The sequence below is a fragment of the Tachysurus fulvidraco genome, chromosome 1, assembly GCF_022655615.1.
Source record: "Tachysurus fulvidraco isolate hzauxx_2018 chromosome 1, HZAU_PFXX_2.0, whole genome shotgun sequence".
NCBI classification, from domain to species: domain Eukaryota; kingdom Metazoa; phylum Chordata; class Actinopteri; order Siluriformes; family Bagridae; genus Tachysurus; species Tachysurus fulvidraco.
This window is the reverse complement of record NC_062518.1, coordinates 48,016,475-48,039,420: the sequence shown is the minus strand read 5'-3', so window position 1 is coordinate 48,039,420 and position 22,946 is coordinate 48,016,475. Positions and strand designations below refer to the sequence as shown.

The 22,946-nt window shown below is 36.7% G+C and overlaps 1 protein-coding gene across 1 annotated transcript; it reads left to right on the top strand.

Moving 5' to 3' along the window:
• Nucleotides 1-7,046: 7,046 nt before the first annotated feature.
• On the top strand, nucleotides 7,047-22,489 carry LOC113649501 (the record flags this gene model as incomplete). Its single annotated transcript, XM_047810011.1, has 8 exons — nucleotides 7,047-7,071; nucleotides 11,834-11,945; nucleotides 12,167-12,279; nucleotides 16,887-16,998; nucleotides 17,235-17,347; nucleotides 17,916-18,027; nucleotides 18,486-21,604; nucleotides 21,856-22,489. Coding segments are annotated over 7 exons (705 nt in total), but the record flags the coding sequence as incomplete, so codon positions are not given.
• Between the last annotated feature and the right edge of the window lie 457 nt (nucleotides 22,490-22,946).

The window sequence follows — 22,946 nt, the reverse complement described above, 5'->3', positions numbered from 1 at the left end:
TCTCTCCTCTACAGCTTTACTCTACAGGACGGTCGTCATGTGTGTGCAGATCCCAGCTTCAAGTGGGTGAAGCATCACAGGGACAGTATTGACCAACGTCTGTTTAACAGTCTGAACAAACCTACAAAGAGTTTAAATCCTTAAAGAGTTTAAATACTCTCTCCATTAATAAGTAATGAATAATTATTTTATAAAATGGACTTTTTACATAATCAGACAGGAGAAACAAAGCTTTAAGTTATAAACTTAAATATAATCTGATTTATTCTACAGACTATTAACATGAATTCATTTACTTTTTATTGACATTTCTCTGCTTTAAAAGAAAATCATGTTGGTTACATTCAAACATTTAACAAGTTTATGTACAACATTAATATATTAATATATGTAACATACACACATATGTCTGATCAGTGTGTTTGTGTTTTCTCCCATGTATGACTTCCTGTTCTGCTGCAAAGTCTTACATCATATATTTCTCTTTCTCTGTTAAAATCATTTCGTCATGTAAAATAATCTGAGTTATACTTACTGTTTACAATTCCTGATTTTTTCTTTCTTTCTCTCTTACTAGTGATTTGAATTGTCACAAAACAGTAGAAGAATGAAGGTCAATAAATAATCAGTGTATTATGAGACGTGTTTGTGGTTAATGCACACAGTGGTCAGTATGTTATAGCTGCATTATAGCAATCCTCAAAGTAACAACCCCAAACAGCCCCATCTGTCCCGGCCCTCGCAAACATTCATTCATTGTCTACCGCTTATCCGAACTACCTCGGGTCACGGGGAGCCTGTGCCTATCTCAGGTGTCATCGGGCATCGAGGCAGGATACGCCCTGGACGGAGTGCCAAGCCATCACAGGGCACACACACTCTCATTCACTCATGCTTTATGACATTTAATGATTTTGCAAGAAAAAAATTAGCCCAACAGATGTGTGTAGTGTGGGAACATATAACTAACATTTATCCATTAAAAAAAAAAGATTTTTTATTAAATAAACATTTAAATGAATTGTTTTATGGTTATATCCAGTACATTTGGATCATTTGGGAGCCGAAAGAGTCGAGATGAGCTTCATGATTCAAATGTGCTGACTCAATGAAAAGAGATGGAATTCCCATCATGTGTGTGTGTGTGTGTGTGTGTGTGTGTGTGTGTGTGTGTGTGTGTGTGTGTGTGTGTGTGTGTGTGTGTGTGTACTCTCTACAACTTCTGGGCAGCAGCTCCCTCAAGTGCTGGTTCTATACATTAATAATGAGTTTATATATCTAAGCTGCATGTTCTTCATCACTTGTCATTTATTTGTTCTTTACTCTTCTGTTCAAAAAATTTCCATTTGACCGTTTCTGTCTATTTTCTTCTGAGTTAGTATTTCCATGTATTAGTCCATCCATTAATCCATCCATCCATCGATCCATCCTTCCATCCATCCATCCATCCATCTATTCATCCAAATATCTAACCGTCTAATCAACCATCCATCATTCCATCTATTCAGTCATCCATGGTTTCATCCTCATATTATATCAGGGAGTTTTTCCTTGCCACCGTCAGCTCTGGCTTGCTCATTAGTGAAAGCTGCTTTGAGACAATGTGAATTGTTAAAACCGCTATACAAATAAATGTAATTGAATTGAATAAACGTACAGAGTATTCTAACCAGAGATGGATCGCATACCACTCACCCTTATAGATCCTTTATCACTTACCTTGAAGTGTCTTTGAGGAATGCTTTAGTTAAGGTCACACAGGAGCTTCACCCCTGGACTAACTTCCTGATCAGCAACTCCAACGCCAAGCTGCCAGAGGGATCCCTCAGCTGAATATTTATGCACTTTGGGGTCTCTTTTTCTTCCATGTATAACGTTCTGTTCTGCTGGAAAATTTGATTTGTTTCTGTCTTCATGCAGATTTGTAACATATATTTTATTATTTCTCTCTTATAGTGATTTGAATTGTCACAAAATAAATTCTAATTAAAAATTATAAATAAAGAAAATAATGAATATATGTATTTTTTATAAATTTTTTTTAAAAATAATCACTGAATTATGACACTTGTTTGTGGTTCATGCAGAGGTTCACATCAAGATTTCCGTGTATAAATTTAGACTAACTGATAGAGAAATATACATATAGATATAGATAGAAAAAAATGATTCTAGGAATTAAAGAAAACTAAAAACAGAATGTAGATTAAATAGACGATAGAATGAGTTTCCTGTGGTGTTTTTCTGTGCAACATACAAATAAGCCAAAGAAGAAACTTTACATTTTATTTCTAATTTATTTTAATGGCATGTGATTATTTTTTATAAAAGAGAAAGAGATAAAAGAAACAATAAAAAGTCTAATGATAATGTGTAAGATTTAATAAACAGTTTTGGCCACAGTTCACACACAACAATCACCAGTCATTATATCACAAACTGTCCAATTTAGAGAAAATGAAAGAATCAGCTCTTATTTGTGAGCTTCATGAGAAGAAATGAACTAATTCTATTAAAAGACACTGAATTCCCATCATGTGTGTACTCTCTATACTTCCTGAGCAGCAGCGCCATCAAGTGGTGGTTCCATGCAATAAAAATGATCATGACCGCTGACACAATGGTTATAAATAACTTTGTTGTCTCCTACACCAGAGGGAGCCATTGCCCGAGTTTTTCACACTTTTGTGTCAAAGGACACTTCCGGGATTTAGGGTTTTTAAAACCTCTTAAGGATCTCGCCCCCTATTGCAGGTTTTTTGCCTACATGACATACCCATCAAAAAGTGGTACAGCTCCCACATACTTTGACACACAGGGGTGAGCCTGGTCTCATTGGAAAGAAGAGATTCTCTAGTTTCAGATACAAGTGTATCAACAGATTGATTCTAGGCCTTACTGACACAAAGTTACAGAGGCTAGAATGGAAGTTCTGATTTCCACCTGAGTTGTTTACCTGATAAACTGATTAATCTTATTTCTCTGGAACATGTTAGTTGTCATAGCCACATGTCTTGGCTTTCACCAAAAAAAATTTCAAGTCAAAAGTCCCAAAAATGGCTTCAATAAAAATATTTTTCTACGGACATGTCCGTCCCGTCATGTGTTTCTTGTTTACTTGTTTACTGTATAACTTTGAATTAAAAGGCTGCATGCTCAGTTTAAAAAGCCTAAAACACACAGAGCCTCTCTGTCTACAAGGCTGCTGTGAAAAAAGGCCTGTAACCTGACACCCTGAGCTGTGAGAGTGTGAAAAAGTCGAGGATTGCGCAATAATTCTTTTGCGCACCTTTTTTGCTCAGAGTGAGGCTTCGGAGACGTGGCATGTTGCATACCGTTGGAATCGTCTCCTTATTGGCTAAAGAGCTGTAGAGCATTTCATTGCTATTGGAAAGAGTAATTGTCAGTCAAAGGTGGGTTCCCAAAAATGATGTCTTGACCTCATTGGCTTCTCAGCCGTCTATCTCTGCAATACAAGCGCCGACTGGCTCAATTGAGGGCTTGTTTGATTCGTTAGGCCCTGGGCTATAAAAATGACGTAGGCTTTGAATTTTTGAATATCCCAATTAGGAGTTAGAGCGGCAAAACGAGATGATGGCGCACTTCTGTTTCCAGTTTTCAGAACACTAACGGAATATTTGCGGCGCGACCAGAGCATTTTGGATTAAAAGGCTTACAGATTCCAATTCCTTGGACCTGTGGGAATTTTTGTGGAATATTTGTTTTGGAAAATATTACCCCAGTGAAGAAAGGGAAGCATCTAAAGGTAAGGGAAAAACTGGTCTAACGCCACCTAGGTCAGTTTTCTCTGAATTTTTTTTCCAATAGTATGACGGCTATGAATCATATTATGCTTTGTGTGTGGGCTTAAAAATATTGAGAACATAAACTTTACTAGAAAAATATTTTTTTCGTGTTTTTAGAGGATTTAATGCTTTAAAGCTGCAATGAAGCTTGTTTCTGGGTCATCCCCTAGTGGTCATTTTGACTTCCCTAAGAGGTTTTAAACCACACGACCACCAGCTTCAACACAAAGTATTGTTTGTTTTCATTGTGTTTCTGACTGTGATTTTCTGTGTTTTTGCTGATTTTGTCTTTAAATAAATCTGCTAATGGATCCCACTCCTAGTATATTAGTATCTGTGGTGGTATAGTGCTAGTATAGTGTACAGTACCATATTTAGATCCTGGAACACCAGCACACCAGCCCAGGTCTTATCCCCACACCCAAGCTTGGTAATTAACAATCTAAGGGAAAGAGACAGGCATGGGTTTGGGGCACAGGCTTCAGAGAAGTTGGCCACTGTTTACATGGTATTGGGAAGAGGGAGGTCAGAAGGGAAGAAAGAAAGCACAAAAGCTTTACAGAAAAGAGGAAGAGAGGCTGATCTTGCTTTTCCAGGATGCGGTCACTCTGATGCAATAGCATCTACTTCAGAGCCAGAATATTCCAGCCAGTTGGCAACCAGCAGCTACATTAGTTTACACGGTAGTGCAGTGTAGAGTATTCTGTTGTTTACAGCTGTAGGGGAATGTAGTCTGCATTTGTACAGTACTTCCTGTATATATTGAGTGACAGATGTATCGTCCAATCAGCAGTAAGACTTCCATTCGCAAACTCTGAAATGTCATTGTGTTTTATGATTTGTTATTTTGTTTTGTATTCATTTTGCTTTCTGATATGTTATTTGATTTTCGGAATGTTCGGTGTGTATTGTAATATGTTATTGTGTTTTGCACTTCTCAGCCACTGTAGTATAGTTTTAGTTTATGGTATTTTCTACAATGGTGGTAGGATGTAATAATTGGAGTACCTACAGTGGTGTAGTGTAAGTAGTGGAGAACATTTACAATATTTAGCAGATGCCCTTATCCACACCAACTGACATTAATCTCATTTATACAGCTGAACAGTTAAGAGGGTTAGAGTTACTGACCTCGCTCAGTTGCAGCAAGGTGGTGCTGGGATTTGAACTTATGACATTCTGATCAGAAGTCCAATTACTTCACCAATGACACTTTTGTTTTTGTTATTTATTTATACTTCCAGTGCATCTATCAGCTTTAAATATACCGACATTTGACTTTGTGCTTATACATATGAACAAAAACAATGTATTCATGAGTACAGACAAAGATCTACACAACACCTTAAAACAACAAATCTTTACAAGATTAATATTTTAATAAAGAGACACTTAATTATCTTCATTTTATTATACACTATTAATACCAGAAGAGTGAGATATGTTTGGTTACAGTATTTTAAACAATCAGTTTCTCCCTCATTTTAGGTGAAAACCACAGCTGGGTTTCTTGTGATTGAGAGGTTTTTCATCACCTAGAAACCCAAACTACACTCTCTCACTCTTCTAAACATCTTAAACTGAGGAATGAGGTGAAATCTCTGTAGCTGGTGAGATTTATTTTTCTTTCTTTTCCTGTATTATCTTCTCAAATTATTCCTTCACCAATGTTTTATTTTTTTGGTTTATATGTTGTTGTATAATAAGAGATTTAGCTCCACTTGTTTTTCTTGGTTAATGAGAGTACATTATTAAAGTTCTGGAACCTATCTTGGGGTATTTTGTCGAGTGGGAGTACCATTGCTGCAGCACTTCCTGTGTTCAGGGTTCATGGACTATATGCCAGTCTCAGACTGTGAGTACTGTACACACTGAGGGTTAATGACCCTGTGGATGTACTGTGGCTCTCCCCTCGAGTAACTTGGGTAAGTTTATTCCTGATCTTTACAATGATATTTTATTACTGGTTACATGAAATAAGCTGATTGTAGTGTTTAACTGTGTTGTCTGCTGATGTTTAGTGTTTGGCTGAAGGCTACAGTTTGTCTGGTCAGAACAATGATGTCTCAAAGTGAAACTGTTTCAGTTCTACATCACTTCATTTATTGGTTTTGTATAGAAATGTGGTCCTGTAAATATACAATACATATATACATACAGAGAAAACACAAGACAATATTATTAGAGAGAGAGAGAGAGAGAGAGAGAGAGAGAGAGAGAGAGAGAGTTTGTCATTACTTCTTTTTTATTATACAAAATACTGATCCGTTGAGATAAATGTAACATCACAAACTCTGTCTAAACTACTTGTGTAAACTGGAATATGGCCGTTAAAGCTGTTCATGAACCGACCACATGATCTGTTTCTGCGCACATCCTGCTGAGAGGGTAAACATCTCTAGTGCGCATGCGTACTGCGTGACTTGAGATGAGTTTAATATAGCATGAACAACATTAAATATAAATATCAGTGAAATCGATAGTTCTTTAAATCATTCTGCAGAAGTTGACGGTAGACAGTCAGAAATAATATATACTTACAGTGTGATACGAGCACAAACAATGACACTAGCTCACTTTCCTGTACAAACTATTTACAACATACTGATCCGACCCACCTTCCTGTTACCGTGCGCGCGCGCTCTTTACCTGTTTACCTCTAACTCAGGTGGAACCTTATGGAATAGTCCATCTGTCACCGAAAGGAGGGGGTAAGACCTGGAAGAGTCCATGTTTAGAAAGGGGAGGGAGATAAAAGACTGGAGATTTCGTGATGTAGATATGAAATAGAGCTGAAAAGATATTTGTTGTGTTTCATTTCGTCTGATTTATAACACATGGAAATAGAGATACACATAAATGTGACTGATGTTAATTAAATTATTATAGAACAGTGTATTATAGAAATCTCTTACATATGATCTATATTACAGATAACTGTTAATATTATATAGATGATGTAAATATTATTGTGTATAAGTATGATATGTAACTTATTGTTCCCATAGAGGGGGAAGTCATTGCCTCCTGATGCACTGATGATATTCCTCTGTTTCAGAAAGAAAAAAAACTGGATCTCATCGTGTGGTGGCTTTCTAGTCCTTTGTGTTTGATGTCCATGTAAAACCTGATACATCTGCATCAATTCCATTCTGTTCCTCCTCCTCATCATCATCATCATCATCATCATCATCATCAACAGTCATGATCTCTCGTTCTCTCCTGCTGGTTCTCGCCTGACTTCAGTCCTTCACAAAGGTCCTAGGTAAGATAAAGTTTATTATTATTATTATTATTATTATTATTATTATTATTATTATTATTATTATTATTATTATTATTATCAGTAGTAATATTAAACCCCAGGTTTATACTGATGCTGAATTTCCTAAAATGCTGATCAGGTTTCTGTAAATAAGCAGCATTAATAAACCACTGTGTGTTTGTCACACTGTTACAGTAAAATACTGAGTGATGTGGCGGTGTGATGAAGCAGAGTTACTGTTACACTGTAAAGATGAGGATTGTTCTGTAACAGAATGTCCACAAGTGTTTTATTACACAGTTACAATATTTATTTATTAAAGAAAAATTAATGTTTTATCTGTTTATAGTTACATTTAATGTCACAGAAACAGGTTTATTAAATAAGTTTGTTCTTGTTCTCACTGCTATAAACAGTTGTTCCTCATCAGTCTCTCTTTATTCTCTCTTCATGTGTAAAGTCCTCTGTCCTGAAAATGTTAAAACGTTTGATAAGGGTGCACTAGTGGGACCTCGCTGAAGATGGCTGCTTAATTCGGTAGTTCTGTGCTGGTTCCCTTTTCTTTTCTATTTATCTTTGGTTAATTCATTTTATGCTCGAAGTGTGTTGTTCTAACATCAAACATTAATGTCTAAGGACAAAGAAATGCTTGATTTTCCACTTTTTACGCCCTCCCTGACTTCCAGAAATGTTAAGAAAAACCAAGCCGAGCCGGAGGAGGCCTCGTCAGACCCAATGGGACGCCATGCTGACTGAAATTCGCATGCTTGAACCAGTGTGGGCAACACTGAAGGTAGATTGAGTACAATCGACAACCGTTTGGACAGTATTTCTACCTCAGTTACCTCAATACAGGAAGCCCTTTCTAATTTATCTGGCAGGTATTTGATATATCAAGTATATAGTATATCAAACGAGTCGCGCTTAATCGAGGCTGAAGCGAGAATCTCTGCCGCTGAAGAGAGCATGCTAACGCACGAGAGAAAAATCACATCTCAAGACAAAGGATTAGCATTACTCTGAGCTAAAGTACACGACCTGGAGAATCGAGGCAGGTGTAAACCCTGATAGTCGTCAGCCTCCCTGAGAAGGCTGAGGGCTCTAAGCCTATTGTGCAGTTTCTCACCATGATGTTGCAGAAGTGGCTGGACCACGCAGCCAATCCACACTTTAAATGAGATCGAAAGAGTTCATAGATCACTCGGCTCTGCCCCGAGAACAAACCGCGCTCTACGAAGGGTCTCTGGTCTGCTTCTTACGTTAGTCGGATAAGGAGATACTACTGCAAGCAGCGCAGAAAAATGCAACATCAGCCATGAAGGGTCTCAGGACGTATCTTCTGAGGTGCTGAGGAAACGCCGGGAGTTCGATGATGTCAGGAAAACACTGTTTTACGTGGCCTGGAAAAAGTTATTTAGTTTATATAAGTTATTTATTTATATCAGGACTTTATTTCTTTATCTTACTGGCATATTTTATAATTGCTACAAGAAAATTGCTTTTGGTGAGGCAACGCACTACTAGTTAAATGCTCACGCCTTGGACGTTGAACTTACGAGAAGGGAACTGGTCTGTAGCGCCCCCTATGGGCACCACTCTGTATCATTACTGGGTATGGGGCATTATTATCCTATGCTCGGTACCAGTTGAGTACAGTTTCGTTTCTATAGTTGTGGGGAGGGGGTTTTGGGTTCAGTATGTTTTGTGTTTTGAAATGCCAAAACTTCCTTGGTCGGTTCTACATGTTTCAGATATAATGCAGTCTTAAGTGTTCCGTTTTTATTACTTTTGGGTATTCTATGACTATGCACAATACAGCCAGGTTTGTCACATGGAATGTTAAAAGGTTAGGACATGTGATTAAGAGGAGAAAGATGTTAACAATTGCCATACTTCTAGAGACACATTTATCTGATTCAGAACATTTAAAACTAAAACAAGATTGGGAAGAACAGATTTTTTTTTTCTCCATCCTGCACAGCAAATACTAGGAAGAGGGGCACCATCATTTTAATTAGTAAACGCTTCCCCTTCATTTTATATGAACAGATTAACGACCCAGATGGAAGATATGTTTTAATTACAGGTACAGCATATGAACAACTTATTGTCATACTTAATATATGCTCCAAATGAAGACTCACCCGAATTCATCTCTAAAACCATACTTTTGTTTAACCAGTACTGTAAGGGCTTGGGAGTTTGCGCCAGGGATTTTAACTGTGTCATGGACCAAAAAATGGATAAGTCTACTTTAGACTCAGCCACTAATCCTAGATCATCCCTGGTCCTTAGAGAACTTTGCAATGAGTCTGGATTATCGATGTCTGGAGAGAATTTAATAGGGGGAGTAAAGAATACACTTTTTACTCTAACCCCCACAGATCCTATTCAAGATTAGACTACATTCTGATTCATACCCAATATCTCCACGCAGTGTCTGCCTGCAAAATTGGTTCAATCGTTCTGTCTGATCATGCCCCAGTCCAGCTGGATATGACGCTAATCATTCCACACTGAATGATTTGGCATTTTTAAAAAACTATTGGACAGATAATGAAAACTCACCTGTATCATCTGCAACTATTTGGCATGCTGCAAAGGCTACAATTAGAGGACATATTATATCTTATAATTTGGCATGCAGACCGGCTTGGTCCAAAAAAGACAGAACCTTAAAAGAAAAGTAAAACAATTGGAGTGTCTAGACAGTACAGTCCCTATTCAGACAAATTGGGCCCAACTATGTCGAGTCAGAGCTGAACTTCATCTGGATCACACAAATCATACGAAAAAGCTTATATTCCTCTCTAAACAAAAGTATTATGAATACGCAAATAAACCTGATTACTGGCCCACCAAATAAAAAAATTAAAAGTGAAAGAACAATTAAGTCAGTGAAGTCCCCAGATGGCTCAATCACATACAATGCTACTTCGATTAATGATTTATTCAGAGATTTCTACAAAACGTTATATAAATCACAAGTCACGGCCAAAGAATTTGATATTACTGAATCCCTCTTATGACTATTTCTGAAGATGATAGAGTATTTTTTTATTCTCCCCTGTCACCGGAAGAAATCTTCAGTGCAATCGAATCTATGCCTTCCAACAAATCTCCAGGCTCTGATGGATTCCCATGTGAGTTTTATAAAAAAAAAATCCCGCTCTCTAGAAATAAAATAAAATTTCTGCCTTTTATTGCAAATACCAAAAAAAAAAAAATTAAAAGCTTAAATGTGCCTCAACAAATTTCACTAGTTTGAACACTCTTCGGATATGGAGAGACATTAAACTGTGTCTTAAGATTCCACCTAATCTCACACTGTTCTCCCCTATTGCTTCTAATCCCGACATCCCTATATCTCTGCAAAATATCGGCCTTTCAGTCTGATCTAAGTTAGAGATCTCACAATTATCTTGTCTCTTTTCAGGCGAGGCATTAAAATCCTTCCAAGAAATATCACACCAATATAGTATACCACAGTCCCATTTCTTCAAATACCTTCAGCTGCGTCATTTCATAAAACCTTTGTCTGATATTGGTAAGCTGAGACATGAACTTACTGCCACAGAACAGATTATAATAAAAAACAGTCTCTCTAAGGGGTTAACATCTAAAATATATAATGTATAAAAAATATAAAAAGTGTGGGGAAAAAGCCGCAGAATTACCAATACAGATTGGTCCGCCATGTGTAACAATATGTTCCCTAAATGTACTTCTTTGGGGATTCACGAAGTCAACTACAGATATTTTAACAGAGTTTACCTTACACCTTCACGTTTAAGAAAGATTTACAAAAACTCCTCTGATCTCTGTTTTAATTGCAAAAAAAACAAAGGAACATTCCTTCACTGCTTCTGGTATTGTGACAAAATCTTTTCTTTTTGAACTAAAGTACATCATTTTTTTACAAAGGCTCTTTAAGTTGAAATTTTGTTTTTCTTTGGAATTGTATCTGCTGTACTGTGTTTGATTTCCACACCAAGCAACTATTTTTAAATTTGGTTTACCTGGCAAAGAAATGTATATTGTTACTGTGGTAATCTCCCCAGGTACCTTCTTTTAAAATGTGGTTGTCTCAAATGTCTATGTTACTTCAACTTGAGAAACTCACTTATGATATACATCAAAAGTCTAATTAGTTTTGGCAGATATAGACACCTCTTTGGTGCCACATTAACAACCTCTCTTGATCCTCTCTGTTAAAGTGTGCATTTTGTTATTTGCCTGACTGTGCTGTCTTTTCTACCTGATCGTCCACTTTTAATTGCTCTTTATTGTATACTCGAGACTGTATCGGTATGTTTATGTACATCAGAATAACCGACCAATAAAAATAAATAAATAAATAAATAAATAAATAAATAAATAAATAAATAAATAAATAAATAAATAAATAAAAAGTTAGATAAAAGTATCCTTAGAGAAAACTTCACTGCATCAATGATCACACAGGTTTTTACATCTGTTTATGTGATGTGTCTGCCATACGTGTCTCTGTGAATGAGCCGTTACTATAGAAACGATAAGGTATCAGAGCGAGTGCATTAATATAAACCTGCACTACAGTCAGAGATGCTGTTATAGAGAATTAATCAACACCTTCTGACCAATCAGAGTCCAGAACTCAATTGTGACATAATACAGTTTAATAGCTACAATAACCTGCATCTGATACTAGATATAAAAGTGTCTAATATTTTCTTATTGAACATTTAATCACATAACTAAATGTAGAAATGTTTTCACACAGATGCAATTGGACCAGATGACTGCTGTTTCAGATTTCAGACACGACCAATCCCTGTAAGAGTCATTACAGAGTATGGCGTAACAAATATTCGGTGTGCAAAACCTGGAGTCTTGTAAGTGTTCAGTCCCTTGTTTATTTTTAATGAAAAAACAAAGTTAACAATTTCAATATGTGTAAGAGAATTGAACTTGGTACTGAATCTATCTTATACTGTAAATCTTATCTATGAATCTAACTTTATATTATCTTGGAGGTTTGGGGTGTGTCACAGTGTCTGATTTTCTGATTTTATTACAGTTTCACACTGATGTAAATCTTCTCTCTCCTCTACAGCTTTACTCTACAGAACGGTCGTCAATTGTGTGCAGATCCCAGCTTCAAGTGGGTGAAGTACAACATGAAAAGAATTGACCAGCGTCTGTTTAACAGTCTGAACAAACCTGATGGTGAGTGAATCTCTTTCAATCAATAAAAAAAAAAAAATTAATATTCATTTCGTGAGTTATTTCTGTCAGCGAGCAGGGGGAATGGACCCAAAATGCAGAATGCATACAACTCCCAATCACATAGATTTTAATATACAAAAAGACAAGGAAAATGTTTGGTAATAGTAGCAAAGGATAATCCAACAAAGAAAGTAACAGTCACAGGACTTCACAAAAATATCTGACCTTCAGAAAAATCCAGTCCGGATTGATAATTAAAAAAAAGTCTCTGGCCGACAAACACAGAAAAAGATAATCCCAAAAAGGGATATCCACAACCTGAATACTTCCAACATGGTGATCTGTTAAAAATAAGAATGAAACTTACTGTAAAGGTCTTAGAATAGTAACACAGCATAAAGGAGAGAAAGAAAAATATATAGAAATCAGGGAAAACGAGCAATGCAATTAATTTAGAAATGAGGAATTAACAGTCTTGTAAAAGTACACAGTTTTGACAGCTTTCTGGCTTGTAAGTCCTTTTAAAGTTTCAAAATATGTTTTCATTTCCATCTTAAAATGGAAAATGTTTGGTTTCTTTTCAGACCACTTACATTTATGGATATGGAACTTCCCAACTAAAATAATTAAAATATGACATTTCACCATTTTACTTTTCTCATAAACAAATATAACGTCTTTTTTATGTATTACATTTTGTTCCACTAATCATTTGAATAATGATTAAAAAAAAGTTCAACATAAATCCAAAAAAAAAAAAAAAAAACAAGTGTACATACAATCAAAAACATGGTACAGATTCTGTATTTATATTACAGAATGCACAAGAATCTAAAATACCATTTTTAAATTTTTGTAGAATTGGTTTGTTGGATAAATTATTAGTAATGCAATACTTATTAGTGTAAGTCCAAACCAAATTCTAATTAATATTCTCAGAGTCTGTCCCAGTATTGTTTACTTCACAAATCATACAGGACAGTGAAGTAACTCCCTAAAACTATTACATTTATTGTCTTTAATATTGATACCATTCAAAATGATTTCTTTTTTAAATGTTAGTTTCTTATCAGATTCCTGTCATGAATGCAGGATAAAAACGGACCCAAATGCAGGATAGCAAAATCAACAGGGTATAATAACAAATGATACACTAAACATGACACGGAATAAAGACAGGACAAGACAACGGTAGATTCCGTGCTGCACAAGGCAACGCGGCACAGTTAAATAGACAGAATAATCACAATAGGAAACAGGTGTGAAGACAGGGAGGGGCAGACAAAGGCGGGGCAGACACGTGACGAGGAACGTAAACACATGCACGTGGCCAAAGTCCGGGCTGAGTCCTGACAATTCCATATAACCCTGCAATAATCTCAGAAAACCTGCAGGAACTGTATCAAATACAATGCTATATTCTCATGGAGAAACTGAGATATTACATTTTTTAAGAAACTTAGAATATGTAAATAAATAAACTTTATAATTTAGCAGTTGTGAAATAAACAATATATTATTTTAAAATATTGATTTATTTTTGTATTTCACATATTGATTATTCCAGATTAAATGCCTGTAGGGAGAAAAATGATGCTTGTAGATAAGAAGCTAGTACAAGAGAGAGACTGTGTGTGGAAATTTGATAACTGAAAAGGGAGTTTATTTATGCCAAAATCACATTTTAGGAGAAATTCTATACTGCCATTTTTTTCAAAGATAAGGTTAGGAGTTATATATCTTTATCTGTTATGAAGTGTTTAATCTAGCTCAACTTCAAAATCAAGTACATTCAAGCCCCATTAATTATAAGAGTAACATAAAATATATTTTTATTTAAGTAGTGAGTCTTTTTTTTTTCCATAGAAAATTAAACAAGATAGAATCTATTATTTTGTAAGTATTTTGGGGACATCCAATACATTTGCAAGATAAACTAAACGAGATAAATCTTCAGTCTTAGAAAGAAGGTCCCTTCCTTTGAGTGTTAAATCTCTCATGAGCCACATATCAAATTTATTTTTTATCTTTGAAATAATAGTTTGGAAATTAGATTGTACTCTATCTGATTGGTTTGTACTTCATCCGTAATTGGAACACCTTCATATTCTGTTTAATGGACATCATCGTTTATTGGAAAATGTGTAAATTTTTTAATATTGATATATAGTCCTGACACTTTGGAAAAAAGCATTTAGACAGTCTATAATTTGTTTTTTACTTGCATTCTACTTTTTAAGAAAATAGTCATATCATCGGCAAGCTGACAGAAACTTGATATCTTTTGCTAAAATCAAAACACCCTCAAATGGGTCCTTATACTGTTTATGTGCAATATGATATCACTTGCATTACTAACAGAAACAAAAATAGAGCAACAGCATCCCCCTGTTTTATGCCTCTGGAGATGGTAAAATCTATGTGTACTTCCCCATGGTAATTTTATTGAACCAATACAATCGTTTTTTATAAGGTTTTTAATGCCCTATAAAAAATATGAACCAAAGCCAAAAAATTCTACAAAAAGTGTTCTGCAGCATCAAATGCTTTATATATATATATATATATATATATATATATATATATATATATATATATATATATATATACGTATATATATATATATATATATATATATACGTATATATATATATGTATAATGTGTATGTATTTATCCCCAATGAGCAAGTCTGAGGTGACTCAGACAGCAGTGGGGAGGAAAAACTCCCTTAGAGGAACCAGACTCTAAGGGGAACCTTATCCTCATTCGGGTGACATTGGAGGGTGTGATTATAAATATACAGTCTGATAAATGTTGTATTGATGCAAGACCGATCTTACACTGAGGTCTTGTACTGAGACCGATCCGACAAATAATTTCCAAACCATTTCACGGTCCCAGGTTCAAAACATGCACTTCTAAGATTGTTCAGTAGCAATTCATGATCCACTGAATCAAACGCCTTGGATAAGTCTACAATCAAGGCAGCGCAGTGCTGTTTTCTATCCAGGGCACTGATAAGGTCATTTATCACCATCCGAAGTAGCAGTAATGGTGCTATGGGCAGTTCTAAAACCAGATTGAAAAGAGTTTAAAATATTATTGTCAAATAAAAACTCTTTTAACTGTATGTTTACCTGAGATTCAAGGATCTTAGCCAAAATTGAAAGTTTAGAGATTGGACGGTAGTTGTTCATGTCTGAGGGATCACCACCTTTAAATAATGGTAGGACATAAGCAGCTTTCCAAACTTTAGGTATAGAATGCGACAAAAGACTCAGATTAAAAACATGAGTTACTGACTCTGCTATAACATCCACCGCCACTTTTAAAAGCTAAGGATCTAGGTTATCTGGGCCTACAGATGTTTTGTGGTCAATGCCCTTCAAAGCTGTGCAAACTTGACTTACTGAAACAGGTTTTAGAACAAACACATCAGAATTCCCAATCACTGGGATATCCACAGAACATGGATTAATTGCATTTTAAACTATCAAATGTAGGACCAGATGAATAAAGTGTTTATTTAACTGATTGATCATAACATCTTTATCCTTTATTTTATCTACTTCAACCTAAATATATTCTGGAAGACTAGAGGCTACATGAGTACCTGACAAGGATTTAATTAATTTCCAAAATTTTGAGGGGTTATTTAAATTCTCTGAAACCGACTTTAAATAAAACTCAGTTATAGACTTTCTAATCATCAACATGAACTTATTCCTCAATGTTTTAAATGTAGACCAATCAGCAGGAGCATTTGAGAATCTGGTTTGCACCCATGATTTATTTCTCAAATGAATTAGCTCTGAAAGACTGTCTGAAAACCAGGGATTGTCCCTACCATTGATCCTGATTTTCTTAGTTTCTTAGTAAGCAATCTTTATTAGGTTTTGGGATCTTCTGAAAAACTAACAATAAAAATTTCAATATGTAAGCTTGAAATGCCTTATAAAATTCTCCAGTAAGGCCTTCATTGCCTGGGGATTTATTATCTTTTAATTCACTTATGCTTTTTTTTTTAAAGTTCTTCTAGAGATATCTTTTGGTCACATACCTATTTCTGGGTTTTGTCAATGCTTCTTTCCTTATTTTTTATACTGTATGAGACAAGAGATTTGAACCTTGATTGTTAATATGTTTGAGATATATTTTTTATAAAAAAAAATTCTACATAACTGAAAATGTTATGGGGAATAATGTTATCAGAAATTTGATCATTCATTTTAAGTTTTTATAAACTATTAACATTAACATTTAGTTTTTTCTAACTTATGAAAATATTTTGTTTTGTTTTTTCTCACCATGCTCCAACCATTTTTGTCTGGATCGAATAAAGGCACCTTGGGCTAAATTTTGATAGATTTTATCCAATTCAGATTGTAAGTCATATAGTTTGGAGCTGTTGTTTTGAGATTGATTATCATTTTCATATATAGAGATTATTTGTTTAATAATTCTTTTTTTGTATAATTCTTTTTAGTTTTGATAATTCCTTACCCTTTTTAATTGATATAAAATCTCATAATAGATATAAAAGTGTCTATTATTTTCTTATTGAACATTTAATCACAGAACTAAATGTAGAAATGTTTTCACACAGTTGTAGATGGACCAGATCAGTGCTGTACCAAGTTTCGGACACAACAAATCCCTGTAAGAGACATTACAGTGTATGAAGTAACAGATCCTAAGTGTCGAAAACCTGGAGTCATGTAAGTGTTCAGTCCCTTGTTTATTTTTAATTAATAATAAAAGTTAATATTTTCAAGTCTATTATTTCTTTATGTTTATGTGTAATAGAATTGAACTTGGTACTGAATCTAACTTATAAATCTCATATATGAATCTAACTTTATATTATCTTGGAGGTTTGGGGTGTGTCAGAGTGTCTGATTTTCTGATTTAATTACAGTTTCACACTGATGTAAATCTTCTCTCTCTTCTACAGCTTTACTCTAGAGAACGGTCTTCATGTGTGTGCAGATCCCAAAATCATATGGGTGAAGAACAACATGAACAGAACTGACGAGCGTCTCTTTAGTAACCTGAACAACACTGAAGGTAGGTTAACCTCTATCCATTAATAACAAATCAATATTTATTTTGTGCATCATTTCCTGTAATAGAGCAGGTGGAATACATTATTTTTTTTTTTTTTTTTTTTTTTTTTTTTTTTTTTCAATTTCTAAACAATTTTTTAAAAATCTTTTTTTCTTGATTTATAGTACCATTATTTTCATAATGTAATATAATACAATGACCTCTTTCTTGAAAAATTGTAAACTTGTAATTAAAAGACAAAATATCAAAATTATTTATGTATTTATTCACCAATTTACAAAAAGAACAGTAAATAAAACTGGACTCATTTGATGACAGGAGCTGAAGAGTATTAGAAAGTATCAGGAGTAATGAATTATTTATTATTTATTAAACACTTTATTGGTCTTTTATACAGGAATTGATTACAAACTTTTTATATACAAGCTAGTTCCTGTTCTCACTTACATTAAGATAATACAGTTTAATAGCTACAATAATCTGCATCTGATACTAGATATAAAAGTGTCTAACATTTTCTTATTGAACATTTAATCACAGAACTAAATGTAGAAATGTTTTCACACAGATTCACATGGACCAGCTCTTTGCTGTTACAGATTTCAGACACAACCTATCCCTATAAGTGTCATTACAGCTTATGAAGTAACAGAGATTCGGTGTGAAAAACCTGGAGTCATGTAAGTGTTTTTTTTTTTTTTTTAGTTAATAATAAAAGTTAATAATTTCATGTCTATTAATTCTTTATGGTTATGTCTAATAGAATTGATCTTGGTACTCAATATATATCGTTATATATATTATACAGTGGTGTGAAAAAGTCTTTGCCCCTTCCTGATTTTACTATTTTTTTTTTTTTGCTTGTTTCAGATCATCAAACAAATTTAAATATTAGTCAAAGATTAGGGATGTACCGACCGATATTTTGGATCGGTATTGACGCCGATCCAAGCATTTTGAGTGGATTGGGTATCGATGGTGCATGACCGATCCAAATCCGATACCCGTGGTCATGGGCGTCGGAACCATTATATGTGTATGGGACAGGACCCATCCACTTTTTAAGACCAATAATATTGCACCCACCCACTTTTATGGTCTCTACTCAGCGCATATGTCTATTTTTATTACTTTTCAGAGCGCAGCCAGTCAAATCCATTCTGCTTGAGGAATGCCCTAATAAATTAAACTCCGTCCCTGCCATAGACGAGGAACAACATGGCACAAGAGGGCAACCTGAATCCAACCCATCATGACCAACAACAGAGAAGAAGCCCCAGGGGCGAAGGCCATTAATCAAGTGTCCAAAGGCCTGCAACAATTTGATGTGGAATGAGTCCAACACCGATCTCTGCAACATGCTGGAAGGGATCAGAGGCACAGTCATGAAAAAGTTGGATAGGATGGGTGATCTTATCTATGCCTACGGAGTGGAACATTTTGGAGTGGTCAAAGGCACGAGCTACTCCTTCTATCCCCACCAAGTCCAGAAGGCAGACAGAGATAGATCACCTAGTCAAGGAAAGGAAGCAGCTGAAGAAGCAATGGAGGAAGGCCACGAAGGAGGAGAAGGAGGGTATAGACCTGCTGCAGAAAGAGATTCAGGGCAGGCTTGCAACACTGAGGAGGCTTGAAAACCTCCCGAGGATGCGCAGAAGGAAGGAGCCAACAAGATCACGCATCTACAAAGATCCCTTTAAATTTGTGAAGAGTCTCTTCACAAAGGAGAAGAGCGGAAGTCTCTCAGTGTCAAAGGCCGACCTGGAATAACATCTGAAAAACATCCTGCACAGATGACAGACTCCAGGAAAAAGTTACACTCCCACCTGACATGCCACCAGTCAACCCACCAGAGCACGAGCTGGATATCAGTCCACGCAGGTGGAGTGAGATAGAACAAACCATCTGTAGAGCAAGGGCCGCATCATCTCCAGGTCCCAATGGAGTTCCATACAGGCTCTACAAAAGCGCTCCAGATGTCCTGCGATTCCTCTGGAAACTGATGAAAGTCAGTTCCCCCAAGGAAAAGGACTCGTCAGAGAGTTCCGACAGATCAGCCTTCTAAACCTAGAGGGAAAAATCTTTTTCAGCGTGGTCACTCACAGGCTGGCAGGATACCTGCAAAGAAACAACTTGATTGACACTTCAATCCAGAAAGCAGGCATCTCAGGCTTTTCCGGTTGTGTAGAACACACTAGTGTCATTTCACATCAGATCCAGGTCACCAAAAAGGAGGGAACAGATCTTCATTTAGTGTTCCTGGATCTCGCAAATGCCTTTGGCTCAGTCCCTCACAACCTCCTGTGGATAGCCTTTCACTACTTTAGAGTCCCAGAAGCTCTCACAACCATTTTCAAGGTCTACTTCCAGGATTTCCAACTCTGTGTGACAACAGCAGAGTACACAACAGCTTGGCAACACCTGAAAGTGGGAATCATTGTGGGCTGCACCATCTCCCCATGGGCCTTCAACCTGGCCATGGAGGTCATCATTCGGGCCTCTAGGTGGACAGTTGATGGACAGTGAATAAGACCTGGGCTGAGGCTGCCGCCGGTCAGAGCCTACATGGATGACCTCACAACTCTCACCACCACCAAGGTGTGCACTGTATGGCTAGTTCCAGGAAAACACTGAGCGGGCTTGCATGAAGATCAAGCCGAGAGAGTCCAGAAGCATCTCCATCATTAAGGGAAGCTGTCAGACTGCCATTTCCATATCGGTGAGGAACCCATCCCAACAGTCTCCGAGAAGCCAGTGAAGAGCTTAAGTCGTTGGTATGATGCCTCCCTTAAAGACAAAGAGCAAGTAGAGCAGCTTAGGAAGGAGGTAGCCAGTGGCATGGAGAACATCAACAGAACCCTGCTTTCTGGCATGCTGAAGCTCTGGTGCATGCAGTATGGACTACTTTCACGTCTCCTGGCCATTAACCCTCTATGAAGTCCCGCCTCGAAGGTGGAAAAGCTGGAGAGAATGTTCAGCTCATATGTAAGGAAGTGGCTTGGCCTTCCCAGGTGCCTCAGCAGTATTGGATTTTATGGCAAAGGGATGCTACACCTGTCCATCTACAGTCTACTAGTACAAGTGTGCCAAAGTCAGACTGGAGATGATGCTACTGGATTCTAGCGATCCATTTGTAGCCCAAGCTGCTCCCATTTGGCCACCTGGAGGAGGTGGACCCTGTTGGCTGCAACTGAGCAGCACTCAGACACCAGGAAATTGTGGGCCGAGTGCAGGAGGGGAGGAGTGGTCTTGGATTTGGGGCCAGTACACCAGTGTGGAGCAAGGCCTCTCCATCTCAGAGATGCAAGATGGTGGTCCAGGAGGTACGTCGGGAGGAAGAAGCAAGAAGGTGCCCCCAAGCTGTGGCACAGCAATTGCAAGGGCAGTGGATGGCATGGGAAGGAGTGGAGAAGAGGAAAATCTCCTGGAAAGAGCTGTGGGAGATGGAGGCATTCAGAGCAATCTTTACCATCAGGGCTGCCTATGATGTCCTACCGTCTACCACAAACCTAAGCCAATGGTATGCCGAAGATCCCACGTTCCCTCTATGCCCAAGTCTAGCAACACTGAAACACATTTTAGTTGGATGCAAGACCAGCCTCACCCAAGGCCGTTACACCTGGTGGCTTAACCAGGTGCTGAAGTGTTTTGCTGCACTGTTGGTAAGTCAACAGACAAACATGAATGCCCTTCCTCCCCCGTTATCCCAGTGGCAGACAACACCATTTGTTCGGGAGGATGAGGGTCAAGCCAACCTCACCACCATAAGATCAGACTCTGGTCAGCTGGGCAGAGCACCGAACTGGAAGCTGCTGGCAGACTTGAAGAAGAAACTTCCCACCTGAAATCGCAGCCACCAAACTGCGACCAGACCTTGTTCTGTGGTCAGCCTCACTCAAGCTTATCTACATCATCGAGCTCACCATGCCCTGGGAGGGTGCGGTGTAGGAGGCCTGTAAACAGAAAAAGCTGAAGTATGCTGAACTTTCAACCAAAGCGCAACAACAGCGCAACTATCAGTGAAACACCAAGGAAGGAGGGCACCCACTTGACAACCCAAAGGGTGCCATCACTTAATTGACCATCCCACGGAGTCTCATTGGAGCCTCAAGTATGCATTAAGGGGTGCATACTTGACGACAGTGCCATCATTCAATGGACCATCCCATGGAGCCTCATCGGTGCCTCAAGTATGCATTAAGGGATATCAATATCAACAACAGATCTACAAAGAAACACTTTTTCACACAGCGCCATGTAGGTTTGGATTTTGTTTTCTCTTAATAATAAAAACCTTGATTTACAAACAAGCAAGTTGTGTTTACTTGTGTTATCTTTGACTAATATTCATATTTGTTTGATGATCTGAAAGAATAAAACACTTTTTCACACCACTGTATATGAATCTAACTTTATATTATCTTGGAGGTTTGAGGTGTGTCAGGGTGTCTGGTTTGCTGATTTTATTACAGTTTCACACTGATGTAAATCTTCTCTCTCCTCTACAGCTTTACTCTACAGGACGGTCGTCATGTGTGTGCAGATCCCCAAGTCATGTGGGCAAAGAATTACATGAAGAAAATTGAGCGGCGAACAGGCTGAACAATCCTACAGAGTTTAAGTCCTCTCTCAATTAATAAATAATGAATAATTATGTAATAAAATGTACTTTTTATATAATCAGACAGGATGATTAAAGCTTTTAGTTATAAACTTAAATATAATCTGATTTATTTTACCGACTGTTAACATGAATTCATTTACTTTTTAATTTACATTTCTCTGCTTTAAAGTAAAATCATGTTGGTTGCATTTAAACATTCAACAAGTTTATGTACAACATTAATATATTAATATATCTAACACACATATGCATGGGCGTAAATTTCATTTAACAGTATAATTAAATAAAATTTCTCATGAGCAATTTTTGAAGTGGGGGACACAAATAATAGTCTAATTGTACTTACAGACATGACCACACAGTGAAAAAATGTGCTTTTATAATTATTATTGTAGCATGGAGACGGCATCATTATGGTTATTTTCAAAGTTTTTCTTCAAAGAAAGTAAAACTATCATAAAAATAATCACACACAAAAAAAAACAAGGAATAAAAAAAAAGTTTACAATTTTATTTAAAATTAATTAAGACACTTAATAACAATAGAAATTGATTGTACAAAAAATACAGTGAGGTCAGTTCGGAGGTAGCACAGTGCTCATTTAGTAAATGCACAGCTAAACAATATGCTAATTGTGGCCGTTAACATTATGCCAAGCCGTCCCAAATAAAACAATGCATGGGAAACGGCTTTGGCGTGTTACTTACAGTGCACTGTGCAACAAGCTATTGTAAACAAGCTAATATTAACTAGATAAGTAAGATTTTAATCACTAATATAGCAGATTCATGGAAAATTAAATTGGTAGTCAGCATTTTTGCTGCAACTAATTTACTGTATGAATGAATCTGCATCGACTACATTAAAGAGAATCGCTTTATTTAAAGTGAATAAAATCCCCTTCTTAATGGAGTTTAACATTAACTGAGTCAGAGCCACACACCTGACTCGTGTGTGCAGAGTAGGTGAGATGT